Here is a 23,511-nt window from a genome sequence, read left to right as displayed (position 1 = left end):
TACAACTTCCACCATTTCTTTCAGTACCGTTTGATGCATCCCAACAGGACCACAAGACTTGCGAACTTTAGGCCCATTCGTTTGCTTATCACTACCTCTTTAGCGATTGAGATCGCCTCCCATCATATCCATAACATCTCTCTTTGGCAAACAGACATGGCCTCCACTGTGAACACTGACAAAAAGCAGTTGCTCAAGGCCTTCTAATCTTCCAAGGGACCTGCATTCATTCATCTTAGCCACCCTATTCCACTCTATATAAAAAGTTCTACTCTCCATTTTTATATTTTGTGCTAGTTTACTTCCATAAACAATCTATCTTTCCTGGTTAGACCGTAGGTTTCTACATAAAACAGCCTTGAGAAGGTCCCATTTACTGAGGCGTCAGACGGTAACCACAGCCTTACTTTCAAGGACATAGTGATTGAACACTTGGATGAGCATGGGCTGAGAAAGGGCTGCGATTGTACATCATGGTCTTGGTATGCTGATCGTTATGTTGATGATCTTTTCAAAGAGTTTAGCAAGATTAGTCAGGCTGAACCTCTGTGCCTGACTAGTCATCAGATGTGCGATGATTAGCAGATTGTCTCTCAGATGAAATATAAAACCAAGTCTTGTCCTCCCCTTTTACCTAAAAAAAAACAAGTAAAGCAAGAATCTTCTTCCAATTTCTTCACAATATTTATCCTTCAATAAATAACACCAGCAGGTTTTTTAAGTTATTGATACTAATGGGAATTGGCTGTGTATAAAATGACCGTTCTGCTTCTTGCATTTCAACTATGAAGTAAAACAGCTTGGGATGTTTTGATTTTGTGAAATACTTCTTAAACATGCAAAAATTCTTTCTATCCCTATTTTCCTCCTCTTGCATATTTATATGTTTCCCCTCTCCAAAATCATCAGAAATATAAGGCCATAAGATATAGGAGCAGAATTAGGCCATTTGGACCATCGAGTATGCTCTGCCATTTCATTATACCTGCCCCTCCACCTATCTTCATATCATCTGCAAATTCTGCAACAATGCCATAAATTCCATCACCCAAATCAATATAACATAAAAAGAATCGGTCCCAACACAGATCCCCCGTGTGGAACACCACTAGTGACTGGCAACCAGCCAGAAAAGGCTCCCTTTATTCCTACTCTTTGCCTCCTGCCAATCAGCCAGTACTTTATCCATGCTAGAATCTTTCCTGTAATACCATGAGCTCGTAACCGGTTAAGCAGCCTCACGTGTGGCATCTTGTCAAACAGCTTCTGAATATGCCATGATGATCCACATGTCCGCTGAGAAGACCTCACACTACCTCACTGAAGTCTTTCACCATCCATCTACTTATTCTGTGGTGTGAAGACATTACTCATTCTGGACATAGTGACATTTTCTACAGAGACCCCAACAGCTGGGCTTCTGTCACAACCTCCACACCCTTGTCAGCACTTTCTTGTTTCTTGCTATTATCTCAAGTTAACACAGTTTACCATCTAATGGGACTTTGTGCTGTGTATTCAGCATCATCATATTATTTTCATCATCAAGATCAACAACTTTCACCTCAGTAACACCAGCAGAGTCCGTTCTTCTGTTGTCACTGGGGTTCTGTATTCCATTGATCAACAGGCTGTTTCATGAGCATGTCCATCCAAAACTCCAATTGCTACACCTGAATTCACACCAGATCTATAAGACCCTAAAACTATTCTGCTCTTATGTTGTACAGTCGAAGGATAATATATCAGCCACGATGGAATGGAGGTGGAATGGCCTAATTCTGCTCTTGTGTCCTATGGTCTTAAATCCATTCAATCAGCCCACGTCAAATCTCACTTCCCTTACCTCACTATTTCAAAATAACCTTTTTCATTTTCAGGTCCCTGGTTTCCCATTATCTTTGCAGCATCCTTCCCTCTGAAATGCTGTGACTATTAGGGCCTTGTGTGCATTTGCCCACTTTGCCCTCCACTGGTGAACTTTGACCTCTGTCATTTCTTCTTTAAACCTCTTCATCCTGCTTTAGAGACTGTCATTACGATCCAAAATTTTAATACAAACTTGGCTTCTCGGTCTCACTTAAGCTTTTTTTTTGACTGTTTACACTCTTACAAAGCATCTTAACATGAGTTATTGGAGACAAAACATTCAAATGAATTTTCACTATCCCTATCTGGTATATCTGAATTTTACCCTCCACCCATTCTACAGATGACAAGATATGATCTTACGATTTCCTTCCATGTGTAGAATCTGAGGGTCACTGACAATGTCAGCTGCCCTTAAGGAGATGACAAAGAGTCAACACCTGGAACAAATGCAGTCCAGGGACAGCACAGAATTGAAGAGCAAAACACAAAATGCTGGAGGAACTCAGTTGGTCAGACACATTCTTTGAAAAGGAATGAAGAGTCAACATTTCAGGTTGAGATCCTTCATCAGCACTGGAAAGGATGGAGGAAGAAAATAAGAAGTGAAGAGAGAGGAAGGAGTAGAAGCTGGAAGATGATAAGTAAGGCCAAGTATGTGGGAAGGTGGGTGGGTGGGAAGGGGGGGATGAAGTGAGAAATTGGGAGGTGATGGAAAAGGTAAAGGACCGATGAACTGTAGGAGAAAGGGAAGGGGGGGCATGGGGGTGAAAGGCAGGTGAGAGAAGAGGCAGGGTGGGAAATGGAAGAAAGGCGAAGGGGGAGGGGGAAACATTAACAGAAGTTGGAGAAACCCATGTTCATGCCATCAGATTGGAGGCAAGCGGACAGAATATGAAGTGTTGCTTCTCCAACCTGAGACTGGAAACCTTACTCCTTCCTACAGATTCTGACAGAGGTGTTGATCCCTCCAGCAGTGTGTGTGCCTTACTCTGGATTTCCAGTGTCTGCTGAACCTTTTGTGCTTACAGCATTAAAGAATTTTCATGCATCCGAACGACTAACCAGCTATTTCCAACTCAGCCACTCTGCACTGTCCTGGCATTAGGTTTAAGCCAGATCCGGTAAGCATGGCAAGATTCTTCCTCAAATAGAGCCGTAATTTTGTTTACAACAATCTGGAAGCTTCACTAACTGTTGCTTCCTATTCCAGATTTCCTACAATAAATATCCAAACTTGAACTGAGCGTCCACAACCTTCTGGTGTGGAGGACTCCGCAGATTCACAACTCTGACTAAAGGAATTTGTCATGGTAGTCCTGCACTGCAGATCCCATAACTGGTACTACAGGAGCCGTTTTCAGTTATAACAGAACCACATTAATATTGACGTTTTCGCAAAGTGAAGTCCTGTATAACTGAAAACCACCCAGTCCTCTCCCCTCCGGGGGCCATTTTCAGGCTGTGAGGGCAAACAATCACAGTTTACTCCCTACTAACGGCATCCTAAAGTTAAACTATTGCAAAACGCGGGAGGGGTGCACTGGAACTTTCGGTATTTTCTATGGTTATTCATAAAGAGAAAACGGCTGGTTTTTGATCCGAACGAAGGGTCTGCATGCAGTACCTGACCACAGGACCAGCTTGTCGTGAGCCTCCTCTTGAGTTGCCGAGTCCTCGGCCAGGGCGAGCGAGGTGTGTGTGTAAGGCAGTGTGGAGCCGAGGCATGTGTTGTATCTCAAGGGCTCGCAGTCCGAAACCCTCTTGCAGCGGTCGTACGGAGACGTGTGGTTGGTGCCGGTGCTCAGCACGGAGATCCAGAGGAGAAGCGAGCAGGCTGCAGCCGCCTTAACAAAAGACTCCCACCCGGTAGACATCTTGGACCAGCAGTTACAAAGTTAGAGAAATCCTTTCTTCCCACACTCCGCGCGGGCCTCTTTGTACAATAAGTCTCGTCCCTCTCCGGTGAAGCTTCGTCCAGCTGACTGCCGGCTCCTTCGCCCGCGTCCGCTTGCTGCAGATGTGCCCGCTTCCCAACTCGCAGCGAATGTCATCGCGTCAATTTCCATTCCTCTCTGCCTGCGATCTGATCATTCCACAACCCCCACCCCCCTCCTTCCCCAGCTCGGCCAGGAACGAATCTTTTCCTTAAATGCCGTCACATTCAGCAAGAAACACAAAGACTGGGGTCGGGGGCGGGGGGAGTGGAATGCAAACGAGTTGATCTGTAATAATAAAGAACGCGATCTCGACTCCCACTTTAACGAGTGATAGCGAGGTGGAAAAGAAGATTGTAATTTGATAGTCGGCCGAAAATTTTCTTCTCCACTTCCTTCCTTGTAACTTCTCCCAGTGATTGTTCAAGTTGCGGGTCTTCAGTTTGTACGAAGGAGGACTGATACACGTCCATTAAAAGAAAACTTTTTTTGCGCTCTAGCTCTTCACCATATCTCTGTATTCATGGTGGGGAGTGGGAGGCACATGGCGAAAGTAAGCCGACCCCCCCCCCTCACCACCACCACCCGCAACCAACTCGCACTCAGGCAGAAGCTGCGGTGCGAAGAGAGAGCTCCCTTCGCAGGCCCCCGTCCACCTTCCCAGGCGGTTCAGCGAAGAGCATGCCCCGCTAGATCCAAACAAAAAGCCCTTGTGGACAGCAAGTTCACACACGACGTCAGCAAACTCGAGCACAGGAAAGCTTCAGACAGACCCTTCAGTTTCTGAACATGCAGCCATGGTGGACTCTATCCCCAGAACTGCTCAGTTAATGGCGGGGCTGAGTGATCCCGGCTCACTTAAACCTCTCCCTGCTTCCCACAGTTTCTAAACGCAGGCGAAACACAAATAAAATACAAGGTTTCTCTACCACCCACCCCTCTCTCCATATTCATCCAAAGAATTTATTAGGCAGAGTTTCAGCCCCTTCTGACTGGAGTTGGCTAATCTACAGAACATATGGGTGACTTCAACCTCCACCGCTTGCACTCCAGACCCAAAGGCACTCCAGCTTCTTTGTCAATCTGCAGACAACACTCACCCAGCTCCAGGTCATTTAATGAAGCCTACAAGAGAATGCTCTTACATTTAACAGTGAGAAAAAGTAAAGTTCCTGTAATAACCTGCCCCCACTCTACAACACCACCCCAATAATAACAAGACATTGGAAAAGGCAAAGATCTTGATCATTGTCCATCTTGGACAATGTCTCCCATCCACTCCATAATGTACTGGTTAGGCACAGGAGTACATTCAGCCAGAGACTCATTCCACCGAGATGTAACACTGAGTGTCATAGAAAGTCATTCCTGCCTGTGGTCATCAAACTTTACAACTCCTCCCTCAGAGTGTCAGACACCCTGAGCCAATAGGCTAGTCCTGGACATTTCCGCTTGGCATAATTTACTTATTATCATTTAATTATTTATGGTTTTATATTTCTATACTGTTTTTGGTTGGTGCGACTGTAACAAAACCCAGTTTCCCTTGGGAATCAATAAAGTATGTCTGTCTGTCTGTTAGAGAAATGGGCCAAGGAGTGGTAAGTGGATAAGTGTGAGTGATGGATTTTTGGAAAGTCAAATCAGTGACACCATTACACTCACTAGGGCACTACAGGGACAGAGTACAAGTGCATTGAAAGTGGTGATACTGGCCAACAAGGTTGTGTAAAAGGCACATTGGCTTTAGCAGAACACTGAGTACAGGAGTTGGGATGTTATGTTGCAGTTGTATAAGTCATTGGTGAGGCCACACTTGGGATACTGTGTACAGTTTGGTTATAGGGAAGATATGGCTAAACTGGAAAGGATGCAGCGAAGTTGGCCTGGCTAGATCTTTGCTCCTTGGAGTGTAGGAAAATGAGAGGAGGCCTTATAGAAATCTTTAAAAGCATGAGAAACACAGATAAGGTGTGTGAGCAAACAGGAGGAAATCTGCAGATGCTGGAAATTCAAACAACAGCACACACAAAAAACTGGGTCCTGAAACTGGGAAATTGGGTCCTGACGAAGGGTCTCGGCCTGAAACGTTGACATCGCTTCTCCCTATAGATGCTGCCTGGCCTGCTGCATTCCACCAGCATTTTGTGTGTGTTGTTGTAGGGTGTGTGAGAACGGTTTTCCTCAGGGTAGGTAGTCCAAAACTAGGGGGCACAGATTTGGGATGAGAGGGGAAAGATTTATAAGGGAAGTGAGTACAGTATATGGAGCGTGCTGACAGAGAAAGTGGTTGAGGCAGAAAGCATTTGGATAGGCACATGGAGGGGTGGGGCTCAGACGGGTATAGGCTGAACATGTGAAATGGGTGAGCATGGATATGTGGGCCGAAGGGCATGTGTCTGTGATGTATTGCTCTATGAAGAGCTGAGAAAGGTACTGCTGACTCCACCCACCCTAGCAGTCACCTAGTCACCAAATTGCCATCAGGGAGACATTACATGTCCATCACCAGTAGGACTACATGTCATCTTCAAAGCTTCTTTCCTGTAGCAATCCAGTTTCTTAACAAAACTCATACTGGTGTAGTACCCTAATTGTCCCTGTACAACATCCATTAAATAGTCTTTCCTGCTGTCTTTGTTCTGTTGATAAATATTTAGTCTGTTCCTATGATCGCATTTATTTAAATTTGATTATTGATATTTATGCTCATTGTTGTTTGCTCGTGGCTGTTTTTTCTGTTGTCTTGTAAATTGATGGTTGCTATTGTGTGTTGTCAGTTATGATATTGCCCTGTGTTTTATGCTCAGCACCGAACCACAATCAATTCTGGTAATGTTTCACATACTGGCAATAAAGTCATTCTGATTCATCTCTCATTGAAGGCAAACTTTGCTGATGAAATTCATCAACCCATTTCCTGTTTGAGGAGAGGTGTTTTAAAATCCAGACCTTGAAGCTGATGCACAGTTAATCATACACAGGGCAGTATAATTCCCGCTATCTCATACACTACTTACCCACTGATTACCTATGCTGATTCCTCAAAACTCTCCTGGCAATTCCACCAATAGTGCCTCAGTAAGTTCCTCTAAAGCCAGTAAGAACATAAGTGAACTGACATTGGTTTCCTCCCTCAGGCCAATGCTCCAGCACTGCGGCCCCAGTTACACTCATTTAGAAGACCATACGACATGGGAGCAGAATTAGACCATTTGGCCCATTGAGTCTGTTCCACCATTCCATCATGGCTGATTTATTATCCCTCTAAACCCCATTCTCCTGCCTTCTCCCTGTAGTTTTTGATGCCCTGACTAATCAAGAAGCTATCAAGCTCTTCTTTAAGTATACCCAATGACTTCGCCTCCACAGCAATGAATTTCTCAAATTCACCACACTCTGGCTAAAGGAACCTTCTCTGATCTAAATGGACATCCCTCAGTTTTGAGGGTGTACCCTCTGGTCCTAGACTACCCCACTATAGGAAACACGCTCTCCACATTCACTCTATCTGTGTCCTCTGGTCCTAGACTCCCCCACTATAGGAAACTTCCTCTCCACATCCACTCTATCTGTGTCCTCTGGTCCCAGACTCCCCCACTATAGGAAACTTCCTCTCCACATCCACTCTATCTGTACCCTCTGGTCCTAGACTACCCCACTATAGGAAACATCCTCTCCACGTCCACTCTATCTGTGTTCTCTGGTCCTAGACTACCCCACTATAGGAAACTTCCTCTCCACATCCACTCTATCTGTGTCCTCTGGTCCTAGACTACCCCACTATAGGAAACATGCTCTCTACATCTGACCTATCCAGGCCTTTCAATATTCAGTAGGTTTCAATGAGATCTCCCCTCATTCTTCTAAACTTCAGTGAGCACAGGCCCAGAATCATCAAACCTTCTCACGCATTTAGTCTTCCACTCCTGGAATCATTCGTGTAAACCTCCTCTGGACCCTCTCCAATGCCAGCACGTCCTCTCTTAGACTATGGACCCAAACCCCAAAAGCCTCAGCATTACGGCCTTGCTTTTATATTCTAGTCCTTTCAAAAAGACTGCTAACATTGTATTTACTTTCCTTTCCAACCTGCAAGATAACCTTCAGGGGATCCTGCATGAGGACTTCCAAGTCCCTTTGCATCCTGATTTCTGGAAATAGTCTAACCGTTTATTCCTTGTCCCCAAGTGCGTGAGCAAACACAGCCCTACACGACAGGGAAATCCACTTCTTTACCCTTTCTCACAATCTGTCTAAGTTCTTCTGCAGACTTGCTACTTCCTCAATTCTACTTGCCTCTCCACTTATTGTGATATCATTTGCAAACATGGCCACAAAGCCATCAATTCCATCAACCAAATCATTGCCATATATCATGAAGAGACAGTTCTTACACAAATCCTTGTAGCACACTGGCAGCCAACCAGAAAAGGCCTCCTTTATTCCCACTCTTTGCCTCCTGCCAGTCATCAATCTTCTATCCATGCCAGTATCTTTCCTGTTATACCATGGGCTCTTATCTTATTAAGCAGCCTAATGTATGTCACTTTGTCAAAGGCCTTCTGAAAATCCAAGGAAACAATGTCCACTGATTCTCCTTCATCTATCCTGTCTGTTATTTCTTCAAAGAAATCCAACAAATATGTCAGGCAAGATTTCCCCTCAAGGAAACCGTGCTGAATTTGGCCCATTCTATCACAAGCCTCCAAATACCCCGAAACCTCAACCTTACTAATGGACTCTCAACATCTTCCTAGCCACTCAAGATGATCTAAATGTCTATAATTTCCTTTCTTCTGCCTCCCTCCCTTCTTAAAGAGTAGAATGGCATTTGCAATGTCCTTGTCTTCCACAACCTTTCTAGAATCTAGTGATTTTTGAAAGATAATTACTATTGCCTCAACAATCTCTTCAGCCACCTCTTCCAGAACTCTGATCAGTACACTATCAGGTCCAGGTGACTTATCTACCTCCAGATCCTTCAGCTTTCCAAGCATCTTCGCCTCAGTAATAGCACTACACTTACTTCTGACCCTGACACTCCTTGTGAATTTTTTCAGTTCCCTTCTGTTGGTTTTTTAAAGCTTCCCAATCCTCTACCTTCCCACAAATTTTTGCTTATTATATGTCCTCTCATTTGATTTACTGCTATCTTTGACTTCCCTTGTCAGCCATGGTTGATTCATCCTCCCTTTAGAATACTTCTTCATCTTTGGGATGTATCTTTCCTGCTCCTTCCAGCCATGGTGCTTTGCCGTCATCCCTTTTGGTGTCCCTTCCAATCAACTTCGGCTGGCTCCTCTCTCACTTTACTCCACTCCAATACTGGCACATTTGACAGGTGTTTACATTCATTGATTTGATTTGGATTGTTGGATTTATTGAGTTGAGGTTGAGGGCCTTTGTTGGTCAAAGTTAACCAAGGATATTGCTTCCCAGCTGTCTAGATACAGAAGCCTGGTCAGTACGATATGGAGAGCAAGCTCCCCCATACCTGATGAGCCCAAAGGAACAGCAGAGACCAATACAGTTTGGTCCAGCAGCATCGCAGGAGTTAACAGTCTGCATTGAATTCAATGTAGGACTGCTTTAGCTGTGGATTTTTCCCTCAGGGCTCACTCCCCAAGCCTTCCCCATGAGTGGGTATAGTCACAAGGCAGTGGAGGTTTGAAATCCGAGCTTTTCTTCTCCTAGATGAGCTGCCAACCATGGCTGACAAGCACCATCTGGCTGAGGCGACTGGTTTTAAGGCACCAGTAACCCACCTTTGTCCCTTCTCCTGTCAGTAGAAATGGTTCTGCTTGGTTTAGTAACTAAGCTACACATGATGGCCAGGAGCTGGACTTGGTTGTTGATGCACCATCAATAACTCTCAGAGACATGAGGCAAGATATAGGCTTTTATTGGCTGCAAGAAAGAACAAGCAGCAAGTGACCACCACCCAACATCCTGGAGAGTGAGGGCCGGGCTCAGGCCTCAATCGCCTTTATACCGGGGTCTGTGGGAGGAGCCACAGGAGCAGTCAGCGGTGGGGGGGGGGGGGGGGGCGTGTCCAGACAGGTATATGTAGTTCACCACAGTTGTCAGAGGCTATTTGAGGCATACCCCAATGGGAGCATTTAATAGGTCGTGGGAGCTTGTTCCCATTACCACCCCTCAGCTATAACAACCTTAATGAACCCTTAATGAGTATGCTTGCAACAAAATTAATCTCAGAATCTCAAAATTAATCTCAGATATAGTGACATCTGTGTATTTCAATAATAAATTTACTTAGAACTTTTCTATCTTCTGCAATAATTTGTAGCCCACATCTTGTCTACTGTTCAGAGGTCTGCATATAAATCCCATCAAGGTCTACTTACCCTTGCATTTTGTCAACTCTACCCACAAGGATTCTATATCTTCCAATCCTGTGTCTCCTTTTTCTAAGGATTTGATCTAATTTTTTTACCAACAGAGCCACCCCACCCTCTCTGCCTACCTGCCAGTCCTTTTGAGACAACATGTATCCTTGGAAGTTAAGCTCCCAACTATTATCTTCTTTCAGCCACGTCTCAGAGATGCCCACAATATCATTCCTGTAAATCTCAAGAACATAAAATGAAGAGTCCCTTGAAAGTGAGTCCATTGGTTGTGGGAACATCTCAATGATGGGGCAAATGAAATTGAGTGAAGTTTTCCGCTCTGGTTCAAGAGCCTGATTGTGAGGGGTAATAACTGCTCCTGAACTTGGTGTTGTTGGCCCTGAGGCTCTTGTACCTTCTACCTGAAGGTAGCAGAAAGAAGAGAGCATGGTCTAGGTGGTGTGGGTCCTTGATGATGGATTCCCTGTTTCACTATGACAGTGCTCCATGTAGCTGTGCTCAGAGGTGGGAAAGGTTTACCCATGATGGACTGGGCCATATCCACAACTGTTTGAAGGATTTTTCACTCAAGGGCATTGGTGTTTTGATACCAGGCTGTGATGTAACTAGTCAATATACTCTTCACCATATATCAATAGAAATTTACCAAAGTTATAAATGTCACTGTAGTTATAGGTGTTACTGTGCTTTCTTCATAATGACACTTATGTGCAGGGCCTCTGAAATTATAGCACCAAGGAGTTTAAACTTGCGACCCTCTCCACCTCTGATCCCCTGATACGGACTGGCTCGTGGACCTCTGGTTTTCTCCTCTTGAAGTCTACATTTAGCTCCATGGTTTTGCTGACATTGACAGTGAGAGGTTGCTTTGGCACCACTCAACCAGATTTTCAATCTAATTTCGTCACCACCTTTGATTTGGCTAATGACAGTGACGTCATTGCCAAATTTAAATACATCACTGGAGCTGTGCTTAGCCTCACAGTCATAACTATAAAGTGAATAGAGTAGGGGGCTAATCACACAGCCTTGTGGAGCATCGGTGCTGACAGAGATTGTGGAGGTGATGTTTTGCCAATCTTTGCTGACAGGGGTCTGCAAGTGACAAAATCAAGGATCCAATTGGACAAGAAATTACGGAGGCCTGGGTCTTGGAGTTTACCGACTAGTTTTGAGGGCATGATATTATTGAATACTGAGCTGTAGTTGATAAAGAGCATCCTCATGTTTGCACCTTTGCTGTCCAGGTCCAGGTCTTGAGTGAAGAGCTGATGAAATGGCATCTTTTGCGTAACTATTGTGATGGCAGGCAAATTGAGTGGATCCAAGTCGCTTCACAGGCCAGAGTTGATAAGTTTCATCACCAGTCTCTCAAAGCACCTCATCATAGTGGATGTAAGTGCCTCTTTCATATCCACAGAATCTCCTCTAAATATGGAATCCCCTATCACTACTGTACTCCCCTTCTTTCCTCTTCCCTTCTGAGCCACAGGGCCAGTCTTCATGGCTTACCCCTGACAGAGTTCCCACACCCACCCCAATAGTATACTTACTGAGTGGAATAGCCACAGAGGTACTCTGCACTGACTGTCTATTCCCTTTCTCTCTCCTCAGTCACCCAGGTACCTGTCTCCTGCAACCTCCCTGTAGCTCCTATATGTGCAAAATGTCATCGAGGTGCCCCTCCAGTTCCATAACGTGGTCTCTAACGAGCTGAAGCTCAATGCACTGGTATTCTCCCACAGTTCCCAAATCTTACACAAGAACATACCACTAAGTCTAGACCCATTCTCACTGTACTAGTTATGTACTAATAGACAAAGAAAGAGAAAGAAAAAAGCTATTAGAAGCTTACTTGGAGTCTCCACCTATTCTCATCTAAGCCGGTTGAGCCAATGCCCGACCACTCTAACACTGACCACTCCAGAAACTGCTGCTTCTCCGATATCCCCAGTTTGCATGCTGCATCATCCATGTGCCAGCACTGGACTTTTAAAACAGACAGCATCGGAATCTCTGTTCCAGACACTACCAGGTGGACAGAGGAAGCAGTTCAAGGACATTCTCATTTTCCAACCATGTCAACATCCCCACCTGGCTCATGAAGTGGAAAAGGAGCATTTGGGATGACACTGGAAAATGAGCCCATTCTTTCCAATGACCAATCCGTGTACTGCCTGCTGCTCAGCTCTGTCCCCAAGCAACTCATTTGTCATAGCGACCACAGTCCCACCTTGAAACTCACAGCTCAGGGGAGAAAGTTAATGATCCTGTCCCCAAAGGACTTTCTAAGAAGGTGCTCTGTAGAAGTGTGTCAGTAATTAGCTAACGACAGTCAACTCTCCTCCTCTCCCACCAATCCCTGGCCAAAGCAACTTAGCAGTTGTCCCAACCCTAGGGACAATGCAATCTCCTCATTCCAGATACCAGTCTGTCCTCAAACCTAATCTTACACAGATCTTGAGCTATTTGGACAGGTGATCGAAACACAATTGAAGATACAGGTTTTAGGAATTGACTTGAAGTATAGGGACAATGATTTAGAGCACAAAAATCAGTAATGGATCAAAGGAAGATGGAAAAGTGAGGTCTGTTCATGGATGGATGGATGAAGTTACAAAAACAAAGAGGAATGAGGACATGGACAACATTAAGAGGAAGAATTTTCTTGGATTGATTGAATGTAGATCAGAGACCAAGGGATGTTCAGGACTTTTGGTGTTCATCAAGACACAGGCAGCAGAATTCCTGAGCCAGCCCTTTCTCCAGTTTCTCCTCACTGTATTGGGAGTCAAGATTCATAAAGTGAGCCCGAGCATGAAGAATCTCAGTCACAGATCACTCAGTGTATCCAGTACACAGCCAACACATCACCCAGGTATCCTCGGACATACCCAATATGAAGGGATAAGGTCCATTATTTGCTTTGAACGGTTCTTAAAACAGAAGCTATCAGGTTCATAGGAATGTAAAAAGATGCACAGAAGTTTGCCATTTGATCCATCACGCCTGTGCCAACTTTCTGTATCCCACTTCAAAGTAAATTATATTATCAGCGTACATATATGTCACCATGTACAACCCTGAGATTCTTTTACTCAGCAAATCTATAGAAAAGGAGCTGTAACAGAATCAATGAAAGATCAAGCAGAGAGCAGAAGACAATAAACTGTGCAAATGCAAATATAAATGAATAGCAATAAATGCTGAGAACATGAGATAATAGGATGAAGAGTCCTTAAAGTGAGATCATTGGTTGTGGGAACATCTCAATGGATGGGCAAGTGAGTGTAGTTAGCCTCCTTTGTTCAAGACCCTGATGGCTGAGGTGTTGTAACTATTCCTGAACCTGATGGTCAGAGTCCTGACATCCTTAATCCTTTTGCCTGACAACGGCAGTGAGAAGAGAGCATGGCTTGGGTGGTGAGGATCTCTGATGACGGATACTGCTTTCCTACAATGGCGTTTCATGTCGATGTGCTCGATGGTTGGGAGGGTTTCACCTGTGAGGCACTGGGCTGAATCTACTAACATCCTCCCTGTCTCCTTTTCCCTTTAAACTTTCCTCTCCCTTCCTCCCCCCACTGTAGGTTAACAGTTTACAGTATCACACAGCATAGAGAAATATCCAGACCTCGCCTCCTGACTCTTTGAGCAATTATATTAAACTTTCCAGTTGGTGTCACGCCATGACATATTTTCATCAATTTGAAAGCCTTTAAGTCTCCCCAATGCCCCTCCTAAACCTGCGTTGTTCTAGATTAGGTATAGCCAGAATTTAATGAAAGAAACAGTATTACTTGGTAAGCAATAACTCTCCTGCTAACCAGGATGAGTTTAGTGATGGCTTCTGTGATGGGTCAGTACAGAGCCGAGTCCACAAGGGAGTACAGACGGTCGCCAGAGTTTCCCCAGGAGGGGAAAGCAGGCAAGTTCCTGCTGAGTTACACATGCCACCTGCCCCTTCTGTGAACGAGTATGAAGACCCCATTTGCCTCTGCGCCCCCAGAAACTGATCTGAAGGAAATCATCTTGAATCTCAGGAAATTGCCGAGGAAGCAGCAGTGGCTAAATACAATCACACCCAGGAACTCCTTGGATTTGACCTGGAATTTTCAATAAATTTCCAGGGAGTTTGGGAGTCCTCCGATTTGCTCCCACCACAAGCAGAAAGGTCCCCAAAGATTCTGCAGTTCCCTGGCTGCCTTGTACACTCTGAACACCCAAAACACATGGGAGGCAGGAGAGAAGACTCCCCATGAGCTGCACTTGTACATTCAGCAGGTGTGAAAAATGTTTGTTTTAATTGTGCTTCGTGCATTCTATCCTTCATATTAGGGTAAAGAATGGAGTCGCATTAAATCAACACAATCATTCTACAACAGGGATTGGGTGGTAATGCAACACATGGGCCCAGCCCAGGTCTGGCCCTGTTTACTTTGCCTCATTCTGGAGGGAAAAAGTTGCCAGCTCCTCCCACCTCGTCCCATTTGACTCCAGTTACGTGATGGAATCAGATGAGTGGAGGTGACTGTAACTGGCGGCCTAGGCTCTCACTCGTTTTCTGCTATTTTATCCGAAGATTACAACACAAGTATATCCTGGGAGAATGCAGAAGTGGAGAAGTGAAATCTCATCTTCATGGGCAGTATAAAAATTATGATCGCCATTTCTGTCGGCACCAGCTCAGAAGGTTCCGCCGAGTCGAAAAGAAATTGCAGTTGGTGGCATTCATTGGTTCTTGTTATTCCTCTCCACACCCCGTGGTGCATCAGGAGACAAACTTGCCATTCCTTTAGCATTTTGTCTTGTTTCTTTTTTTATGAGGTCAAGTTGCCTGCTCAATGCTCGAACCAGCATGGATGGAAAGTGTGAGGAGCCGGCCAGATTCGAACCCGATACCACTCGCCTCGAAGTCCGGTGTGGATGCCGCCACATCACTAGCCAGCTATTCATTCAAGGCAAGGCTTAGCGTAGCAAATTCTGAGCTATTTTAAGCAAGGCTTTAAAACTGATTAATGTGTACAAGCTGGCCTGAAAGTAATTTATATTTTAACATTCCAGGAAAGAGCTTGGAAGTAAAGTTACCACCTCCACAAGGAAGTGGAGCTCACATCTCAGAATATCCACTCACACTTGCATTTGCCCAGATTATTTACCCAGCATTCCAATAACCTCATTTGCCAGTCAATGGAGGTACTATATAATTAGTCTCAGGATTAGCAGAGAGTAAACACTTTTCGGTACCAAAACACCACAGGCAAAAGTTACACTTGTGGGGGTGGCAGATTTCCATAGGCAGGGGAGATTATTTACTGTGTTGTAATTCTATCACATTGCCTTCCTGACAAGGTTGGTGGGCGGGGAACTCTGCACTGACGTCAATGGGGAACTGCAGACTGCTCCCACCATCCCCCCCCCCCCCCCACCACCCTATCCCCCCATGTATAAGATTGTTCGGTGTCTGGAGATGCAGTTCCAGCTTTCTTCCTGCCCCTCTCTCTCTCCCCCCCTGTTCAAAATAGGGGAGCAAATGAGGAGGGAAGAGCCAAGACTAAAACATTTTAGGGCAGGACTTTGAATTCAAGCTGACAGCAATAAACAAGTGGAGCACTCGTCTGCTGGGAGTGCCCGCCTTGGCAAGTCTTTGGGACCACACACAGACAGGGCCTCCACCCTCAAAGCAGCCCCCGAGTCCCTGTGCAGACAGGCAGACTTGTATATCTAATTGCCAGTTCATCTCCTGTAATATCCATCATGGAAAAAGAGACACATTTAAACAAGAGCTTGTTTGAAATATTTCGTGGTGCGTGGAGCAGCCTGCCAACAGATAAACAGAGGCCTGTTTTTAAACATGTAGGAAGCCGGGGCCTGGCTGATCTTTGACCTCCCACCCAGCCTTTCAGCTTTTCAGCTGGTTATCAACGCAACAATCGCCTTTGTTCCAACACTCTCCAGCAACAATTGGTTGAGAGAGGGGTGGGGAGGGGGCTACCATCTCAAAACTAGCAGTGGTGGAGTCTGATCACTTTAGGAAAGATGTGGATTTTTTTTTAAGGGGACTTTAATTTATAAACGGGGATAGGCTCCCCTCTCCGAATTTTAAACTCTCCACTTTCGACAGAGACTCCTTTATTTATTTATTTGGAGATACGTCACAGTAACAGGCCTTTCCAACCCAATGAGCCCATGCTGCTCATTTACACCTCCGTGACCAATTAACATCCTAACCCACAACTCTTTGAAACGAGAGTCTCTTGAGGAAACCCAAGCTGTCATAGGGAGGATGTGTAAACTCCTTACAGTTGATGCACCATCAATAACTCTCTCTGAGACGTAAAGGCAAGATATCGGCTTTTATTGACTGGAAGAAGGAACAAGCAGTGGTTGACCACCACACTACATCCTGGAGACAGAGAGGCCGGGCTCAGAGCTCAATCGCCTTTATACTGGGGTCTGTGGGAGGAGCCACAGGAGCAGTCAGCAGGGGACGTGTCCAGACAGCTATATGTAGTTCACCTCACCACGTGACTGTCCCAGGTAGGTTTTGTTAATGACCTTGCCCACACTCCCCACCCCCAACCCCTCACACTACTCTAGGCCTTTCTGGTATCTCCTCACACGAGCTTGGACAGTGAGCTGGACTTTGATATCCACCTGCCTTCCCTACAATCTGTGGCTGAGGGGAACGGTATCTGGGAAGGTATTACCCATCAGCCCTTTAAAATGAACCAAGACCCAGGGATAATCATGGGCCCTGATGTTACAGCCTGTGACCTGCTTACAGAGTCATTTGTAAAACAAATTTGCTGAAAAACACTTCACCACAGGTTAATATTATTTTTATTAAAAGACAAAAAATATCATTTACCAAAAAATTTACATTAGACATTAAGATTATATCCCAACATGTGCACGTACATATTAACAAGACTCTTCAAAACATCAACTGTATATCACCAAGTACTTTCTTCTCTACAGTTAGAGGGTGGCCAGAAAGCACAATGGCCGTGAACCAAACCACCTTTGATCGGTATCTCTTGAGCAACACACACAGACAAAATGCTTGAGGAAGTCTGCAAGTTAGGCAGCAACTATGGAGCAATATCACCAGTCAACGTTTTGGGCCAAGACCTTGCATCATACATCCTGACGAAGGGTCTCAGCCCGGAGCATTGACGGCTTGTTTCCCTTCACAGGTGCTGCCTGACTGGCTAAGCTCCTCCAGCATCTGCAGAATTGCTTGTGTCTTTGATGGGTAGATTGTTTTCATTTATCTAGAATAATACAATGCAGAACAGGCCCTCCCGAACCTTCGAGCTATGCTGTCCTGCAGCCCTGACAACCCTGACCCAACCACAGGACAACTTTCAATGATCATTAACCTACCAGGTTCGTCTTTGGACTGTGAGCGGAAAGCGGAGAACCCAGGGAAGACCCTGCATTCCATAGGGAGGACGTACAAACTCCTTATAGCGGCTCGGGGTGAACTCTGAAATTCAACATCACTAGCTGTTATAGCTGTTGCACTAACTGCTACACTATGTGGCTGGGAATCCCCCACAGTGATGTTAGCTGTTCCCATCCCACATCGTCCTACTTCCATCAACAGGACAGTAAACGAGAGCAACACTAATGAACGGGTTAACAGGAACAGATGACTGACTGCAACAAGCAATGGGAACCGATAAACCCAACTGTAACGGATGAAAGTTCACCAAGAACTGAACGAGACGAGAAATGCGACTGTGTCGCGGTTAGATGGGACACCGTGCTTCATACTTGGAGCAGAGAGACACCAGCACAGAACCACAGGTATTGCAAAACAGGCAGGTTTATCTCACAGTGGATGGGATGGGATGATCCATTTAAAACCGAGTTCAAAGCACCTGCACATCCAGTGGACAAAACACATGCAACCCACTGAGAACAGAGTGGCAATCTGTCAATCTGATGGACCGAGGTCTTGTCTGAGCAATTATATTCATCCAAACGAAGGACCACTCGGGGCAGCAAAGCCTCTCCACTCTGAGGGGACGGAGACGGTGTGTTCAGTACCAGGGGTCTGCTCTGTGCTGGCAGTTGTACTTCTGGAGCTCAATCTGATCTTTGATCTGATTGATGAGGATCTGGGAGAGCAGAATTCCCACCAGCTGGAAGCAGCAGCCAAGGAGAGAAGAGAAAGAAACAGATAAACAGATTTGTACAGAGTCCACACCACTCAAAGCAGCTTGGCTATGGCTCACTCGTACCTACAAACCCATTGATGGATTCAAATCCTAAGCACATTATTTATTTATCGAGCTGCAGCGCAGAATATGCTCTTCTGCCTCTTTGCCCAGCAATCCCCGATTTAACCCTCGCCTAATCACAAGACAACTTATAACAATTAACCTACTAACCGGAAGAAATCAGAGCACCCGGAGAAAACCCACACATTCTATGGGGAGGATGTACGGGTTCCTTACAGATGACATTGGAACTGTACTCTGAACTCCGAGGCTCCGATCTGTAATAGCGTCACACTAATCACTACGTTATAACAGGGTGCAATAATAACAGGGTTGTTGTGATGGGGGATTTTAATTTCCCCAATATTGACTGGCATCTTCCTGGAGCAAGGGGTTTAGATGGGGTGGAGTTTGTTAGGTGTGTTTAGGAAAGTTTCTTGACACAATATGTGGATAAGCCTACAAGAGGAGAGGCTGTACTTGATTTGGTATTGGGAAATGAACCTGGTCAGGTGTCAGATCTCTCAGTGGGAGAGCATTTTGGAGATAGTGATCACAATTCTATCTCCTTTACCATAGCACTGGAGAGGGATAGGAACAGACAAGTCAGGAAAGCATTTAATTGGCGTAAGGGGGGATATGAAGCTATCAGACAGGAACTTGAAGGTACAAATTGTGAGCGGATGGTCTCAGGGAAATGTACAGCAGATATGTGGCAAACGTTCAGGGGATATTTGCATGGAGTTCTGTATAAGTAGGTTCCAATGAGACAAGGACAGGATGGTAGGGTACAGGAACCGTGGTGTACAAAGGCTATTAAAAAGCTAGTCAAGAAGAAAAGAAAAGCTTTCGAAAGGTTCAAACATTAGGTAGTGATAGAGATCTAGAAAATTATAAGGCTAGCAGGAAGGAATTTAAGAATGAAATTAGGAGAGCCAGAAGGGGCCATGAGAAGACCCTGGCGGGCAGGATTAAGGAAAACCCCAAGGCATTCTACAAGTATGTGAAAAGCAAGAGGATAAGATGTGAGAGAACAGAACCGATCAAGTGTGACAATGGGAAAGTGTGTATGGAACCAAGGGAGATGGCAGAGGTACTTAATGAATACTTTGCTTTAGTATTCACTATGGAAAAGGATCTTGGCGATTGTAGGGATGACTACAGCAGACTGAAGAGTTTGAGCACAATAGACATTAAGAAAGAGGATGTGCTGGAGCTTTTGGAAAGTATCAAGTCGGATATCCACCAGGACCAGACGAGATGTACCCCAGGATACTGTGGGAAGTGAGGGAGGAGATTGCTGAACTTCTGGTGATGATCTTTGCATCATCAATGAGGATGGGAGAGGTTCCGGAGGATTGGAGGATTGTGGATGTTGTTCCCTTATTCAAGAAAGAGAGTAGAGATAGCCCAGGAAATTATAGACCAGTGAGTCTTACTTCAGTGGTTGGTAAGTTGATGGGGAAGATCCTGAGAGGCAGGATTTATGAACATTTGGAGAGGCATAATCTGATTAGGAGATTCCACGTGACTTTGTCAAAAGCAGGTCTTTCCATTACGAGCCTGACTGAATATTTTGAGGATTTGACTAAACACATTGATGAAGATAGAGCCGTAGATGTAGTGTATATGCACTTGATAAGGTACCCATGCAAGGCTTATTGAGGAAGTAAGGAGGCATGGGATCCAAGGGGACTTTGCTTTGTGGATCCAGAACTGGTTTGCCCACAGAAGGCAAAGAGTGGTTGTAGATGTGTCATGGAGGTCGGTAACCAGTGGTGTGCCTCAGGGATCTGTCTGGGACCCCTTCTCTTTGTGATTTTTATAAATGACCTAGTTTAGGAAGTGGAGGGATGGGGTAGTAAATTTGCTGATGACACAAAGGTTGGGGGTGTTGTAGATAGTGTGGAGGGCTGTCAGAGGTTACAGCGGGACATCAATAGGATGCAAAACTGCCCTGAGAAGTGGCAGATGGAGTTCAACTCAGATAAGTGTGCAGTGGTTCATTTTGGTTGGTCAAATATGATGGCAGAATATAGTATTAATGGTAAGACTCTTGGCAGTGTGGAGGATCAGAGGGATCTTGGGGTCCAAGTCCATAGGACACTCAAAGCTGCTCTGCAGGTTGACTCTGTGGTTAAGGCGGCGTACGGTGTATTGGCCTTCATCAATTGTGGGATTGAATTTAGGAGCCGAGAGATAATGTTGCAGCTCTATAGGACCCCGGTCAGACCCCACTTGGAGTACTGTGCTCAGTTCTGGTCGCCTCACTACAGGAAGGATGTGGAAACCACAGAAAAAGTGCAGAAGAGATGTACAATGACATTGTCTGGATTGGGGAGCATGCTTTACGAGAATAGGTTGAGTGAACTCGGCCTTTTCTCTTTGGAGAGACAGAGGATGAGGGGTGACCTGAAAGAGGTATTAGATGATGAGAGGCATTGATCATGTGGATAGTCAGAGGCTTTTTCCCAGGGCTGAAATGGCTAGCACAAGAGGGCACAATTTTAAGGTGCTGGGGAGTAGGTACAGATGAGATGTCAGGGGTAAGTTTTTTACTCAGAGAGTGGTGAGTGCGTGGAATGGGCTGCTGGCAACGGTGGTGGAGGCGGATACGATAGGGTCTTTTAAGAGACTTTTGGATAGGTACATGGAGCTTAGAAAAATAGAGGGCTGTGGGTAACCCTAGGTCATTTCTAAAGTAAGTACGTGTTCAGCACAGCATAGTGGGCCGAAGGGCCTGTATTGTGCTGTAGGGTTTCTATGTTCTATGTTATCATGGTGCCCTCTGTTCTCCTAGGTGTGGGACTGCCATGCCAGGGGGCTTAGGCTCTGTTTGAACTCCTGACTGGTACAATTTTGTGTAGCAGAAGTTCTCACTGGTGTCCTGGCCAGTATTTAATATTTAACCAATAACACTCTCCTAGTTGCTGTTTCCAGGACCTTGCAGGATACAACTTAGGTGCCAAATATTTCTTATTGCACAACAACTGACCATTTTATAAGCTCTTGATTTTAAAGCTGTTTGAGACATTTCAAGTTGAAGGATGTTTTATAAATGAAAATTAATGTATTGTTAAACTTCCAAGAGGACCACAACCTTGCTGTTGGGTTTGGAGGCTTGCGTGCCTCAATGACCCAGAGATCTATGTTGGCTGGAATCAGGGTATGGTGCTTTGACTCTTAGTAGGGTCACCCACGCCAAACAGGTAGAGGCCAGACTGAGTGGTCCACCGGTCCTCCAGGTTAGGGGTTCAGCTCAGGGCCAACAACCGTAACCAGTCAAGAAAAAAGATTGTTGTGGAAACAGCACAGAAGACTCCTTTTACATCTGTGTGTAATGGTATGGACAGACAGAGATGGAGAACCTTCATTGCTGCCCTTAACACCAGCGACGTAAGGGCAGTAAGACCTTTCAATACGAAAGATTTAAAGTTTATTCATCACGTACATCCAAACATACAGTGAAATACATCATTTGCGTCGACGACCACACAGCTGGGTCCAGCCTGCAAGTATCACAATAACTCCTTAATGCAACTCTAAGCGTAAGCCTTCGGCATGTGAGGACAGTCTGGAGCACCTGGTGAAAACCCACTCAGTCATGGCGAGAACCTACAAAACTCCTTACAGACCCCACTTGATGATCAATTACGCTGTAAAGACATTGCACTAGCTGCCACATTACTCTGCCATCCCTGGCACTGTTGTCTCCCCAACCTCGCTATAGATGGCCAATTCCTTGCGGAGGGCTGCTGGGTAATTTCCTGTTCATTCTGCACGCATCACTGCTACTGAACATTTGGGCTTGCATCGCTTTTCCCCACCTACCCGCTGACCCCTAAGCCAAACTTGCTCCTTTTAAGCAGCCAATGCCACCCCAAACACAGCCAGCAGTGGGGCTGGAGAGTGAAGGAAACAGCTAGTCCCAAGAAAGCAAAGCGCCCATGGTGAGGAACCTGAACAGCAACATTTGCCTTGAAAATACTCCATCACACGATTAATGTTAACTTTCTGAAGAGACCAAAATATTTCACTTAATAAATGTCATAAGGAAAGATTTCCCAATTAACAATTGAGGTAAGTTTTGAGGACTTTACTTCCACAGACTAAGCTTGTGGTCTTGACTTTAGACAAAACTTAATCACTCAGTTACATGGTAATAACCCTAAAAATGAATTTCAAAAATTCTGTATTAAAAATGTTCCTTCATAATGATGAAACCCAAGAATAATATCATCCATGAACATTGTTTTGGATATGTGGATCTTGCACAAAGGCTATGGGCCAATTGTATTTATTCAAGAGATTATACAAGTCAGTGATGTTACCTGGTGGGTGGGAGAAGGTTCCAGAAATAAAATTTGGATCAGCAAAAACATGGATAACAACAGACGACTATGAATGTAGTGTGTTATCTGCCATTACCAATTTGCTCTTGACGATAGAAACTGAAGGTGGGACACTCGCCTCAGTATTTTTGTAACACCCTGGAAAAGGTTTCACTGTTAACAGTTTTGCTGTAGAAGCAGTGTTCGGGTTATGGTTAGAGATAATGGGTGCTGTCCAATCAGGGGAGTGGGTTTTATTGTGCTCCTGACTCTGGTGTGAGCTGGGCTCTTTGTTCGGCAGGAAATGGAGAGAGAAGATGGTGGGAAGAACCGGTTGTAGGGTTTGACCTGGTGGGGGGGGGGGGGGGGCCGTGATTTGGGGTCGACTGAGGATCAGTGAATATGACTTTTGGAAGAGTTTAGATCCAAATTGTGCACATTTGGCTGTTTAATCATAAAGGGACCTTTTTGCTTTTTCTTTACTAGCCCTTTAGTTCTGTTAACATTCATAAATATAATTTCTTTAATCATATGCAGTGCGCTGTCTGTTATTTTGTAAAAGGGTAGCAAATTACACGGCATCCACACAAACCGGGGTTTGGGGTGGGAGGGCCATCTCAATCTCACAGACTTGGCGGGACCGGAGTGTGTACGCCCTAGACTTGCACAGCCCAAGTAAACCGAGAGTCAGTTTTGTTTTTAATTAACACAAACACCAGTCTCACTCCCATCAGGGAGGAGGCTAATTAGCATCCACACCAGGACCACCAGA

General features: G+C 45.1%; 2 protein-coding genes across 4 annotated transcripts in view; both read right to left on the bottom strand.

Moving 5' to 3' along the window:
- Positions 1-4,829, bottom strand: part of smo (smoothened, frizzled class receptor) — a 52,749-nt gene extending 47,920 nt beyond the window's left edge. Inside the window, exon 1 of the mRNA XM_059987020.1 lies at positions 3,497-4,829. Coding sequence (XP_059843003.1) covers positions 3,497-3,746 — 250 coding nt within the window. The 5' untranslated portion in view covers positions 3,747-4,829. The remainder of the gene's footprint in view (positions 1-3,496) is intronic.
- Positions 4,830-17,002: 12,173 nt separating this feature from the next.
- Positions 17,003-23,511, bottom strand: part of tspan33a (tetraspanin 33a) — a 58,829-nt gene continuing 52,320 nt past the window's right edge. For all 3 annotated transcript variants that reach the window (XM_059987029.1, XM_059987028.1, XM_059987030.1), the window contains exon 8: positions 17,003-18,330. In XM_059987029.1, the coding sequence (XP_059843012.1) occupies positions 18,229-18,330 (102 nt within the window). In that variant the 3' untranslated portion in view covers positions 17,003-18,228. The remainder of the gene's footprint in view (positions 18,331-23,511) is intronic.

This window comes from Hypanus sabinus, chromosome 13 (assembly GCF_030144855.1).
Source record: "Hypanus sabinus isolate sHypSab1 chromosome 13, sHypSab1.hap1, whole genome shotgun sequence".
Lineage (NCBI taxonomy): Eukaryota > Metazoa > Chordata > Chondrichthyes > Myliobatiformes > Dasyatidae > Hypanus > Hypanus sabinus.
This window is presented reverse-complemented; position numbering and strand designations above follow the sequence as displayed.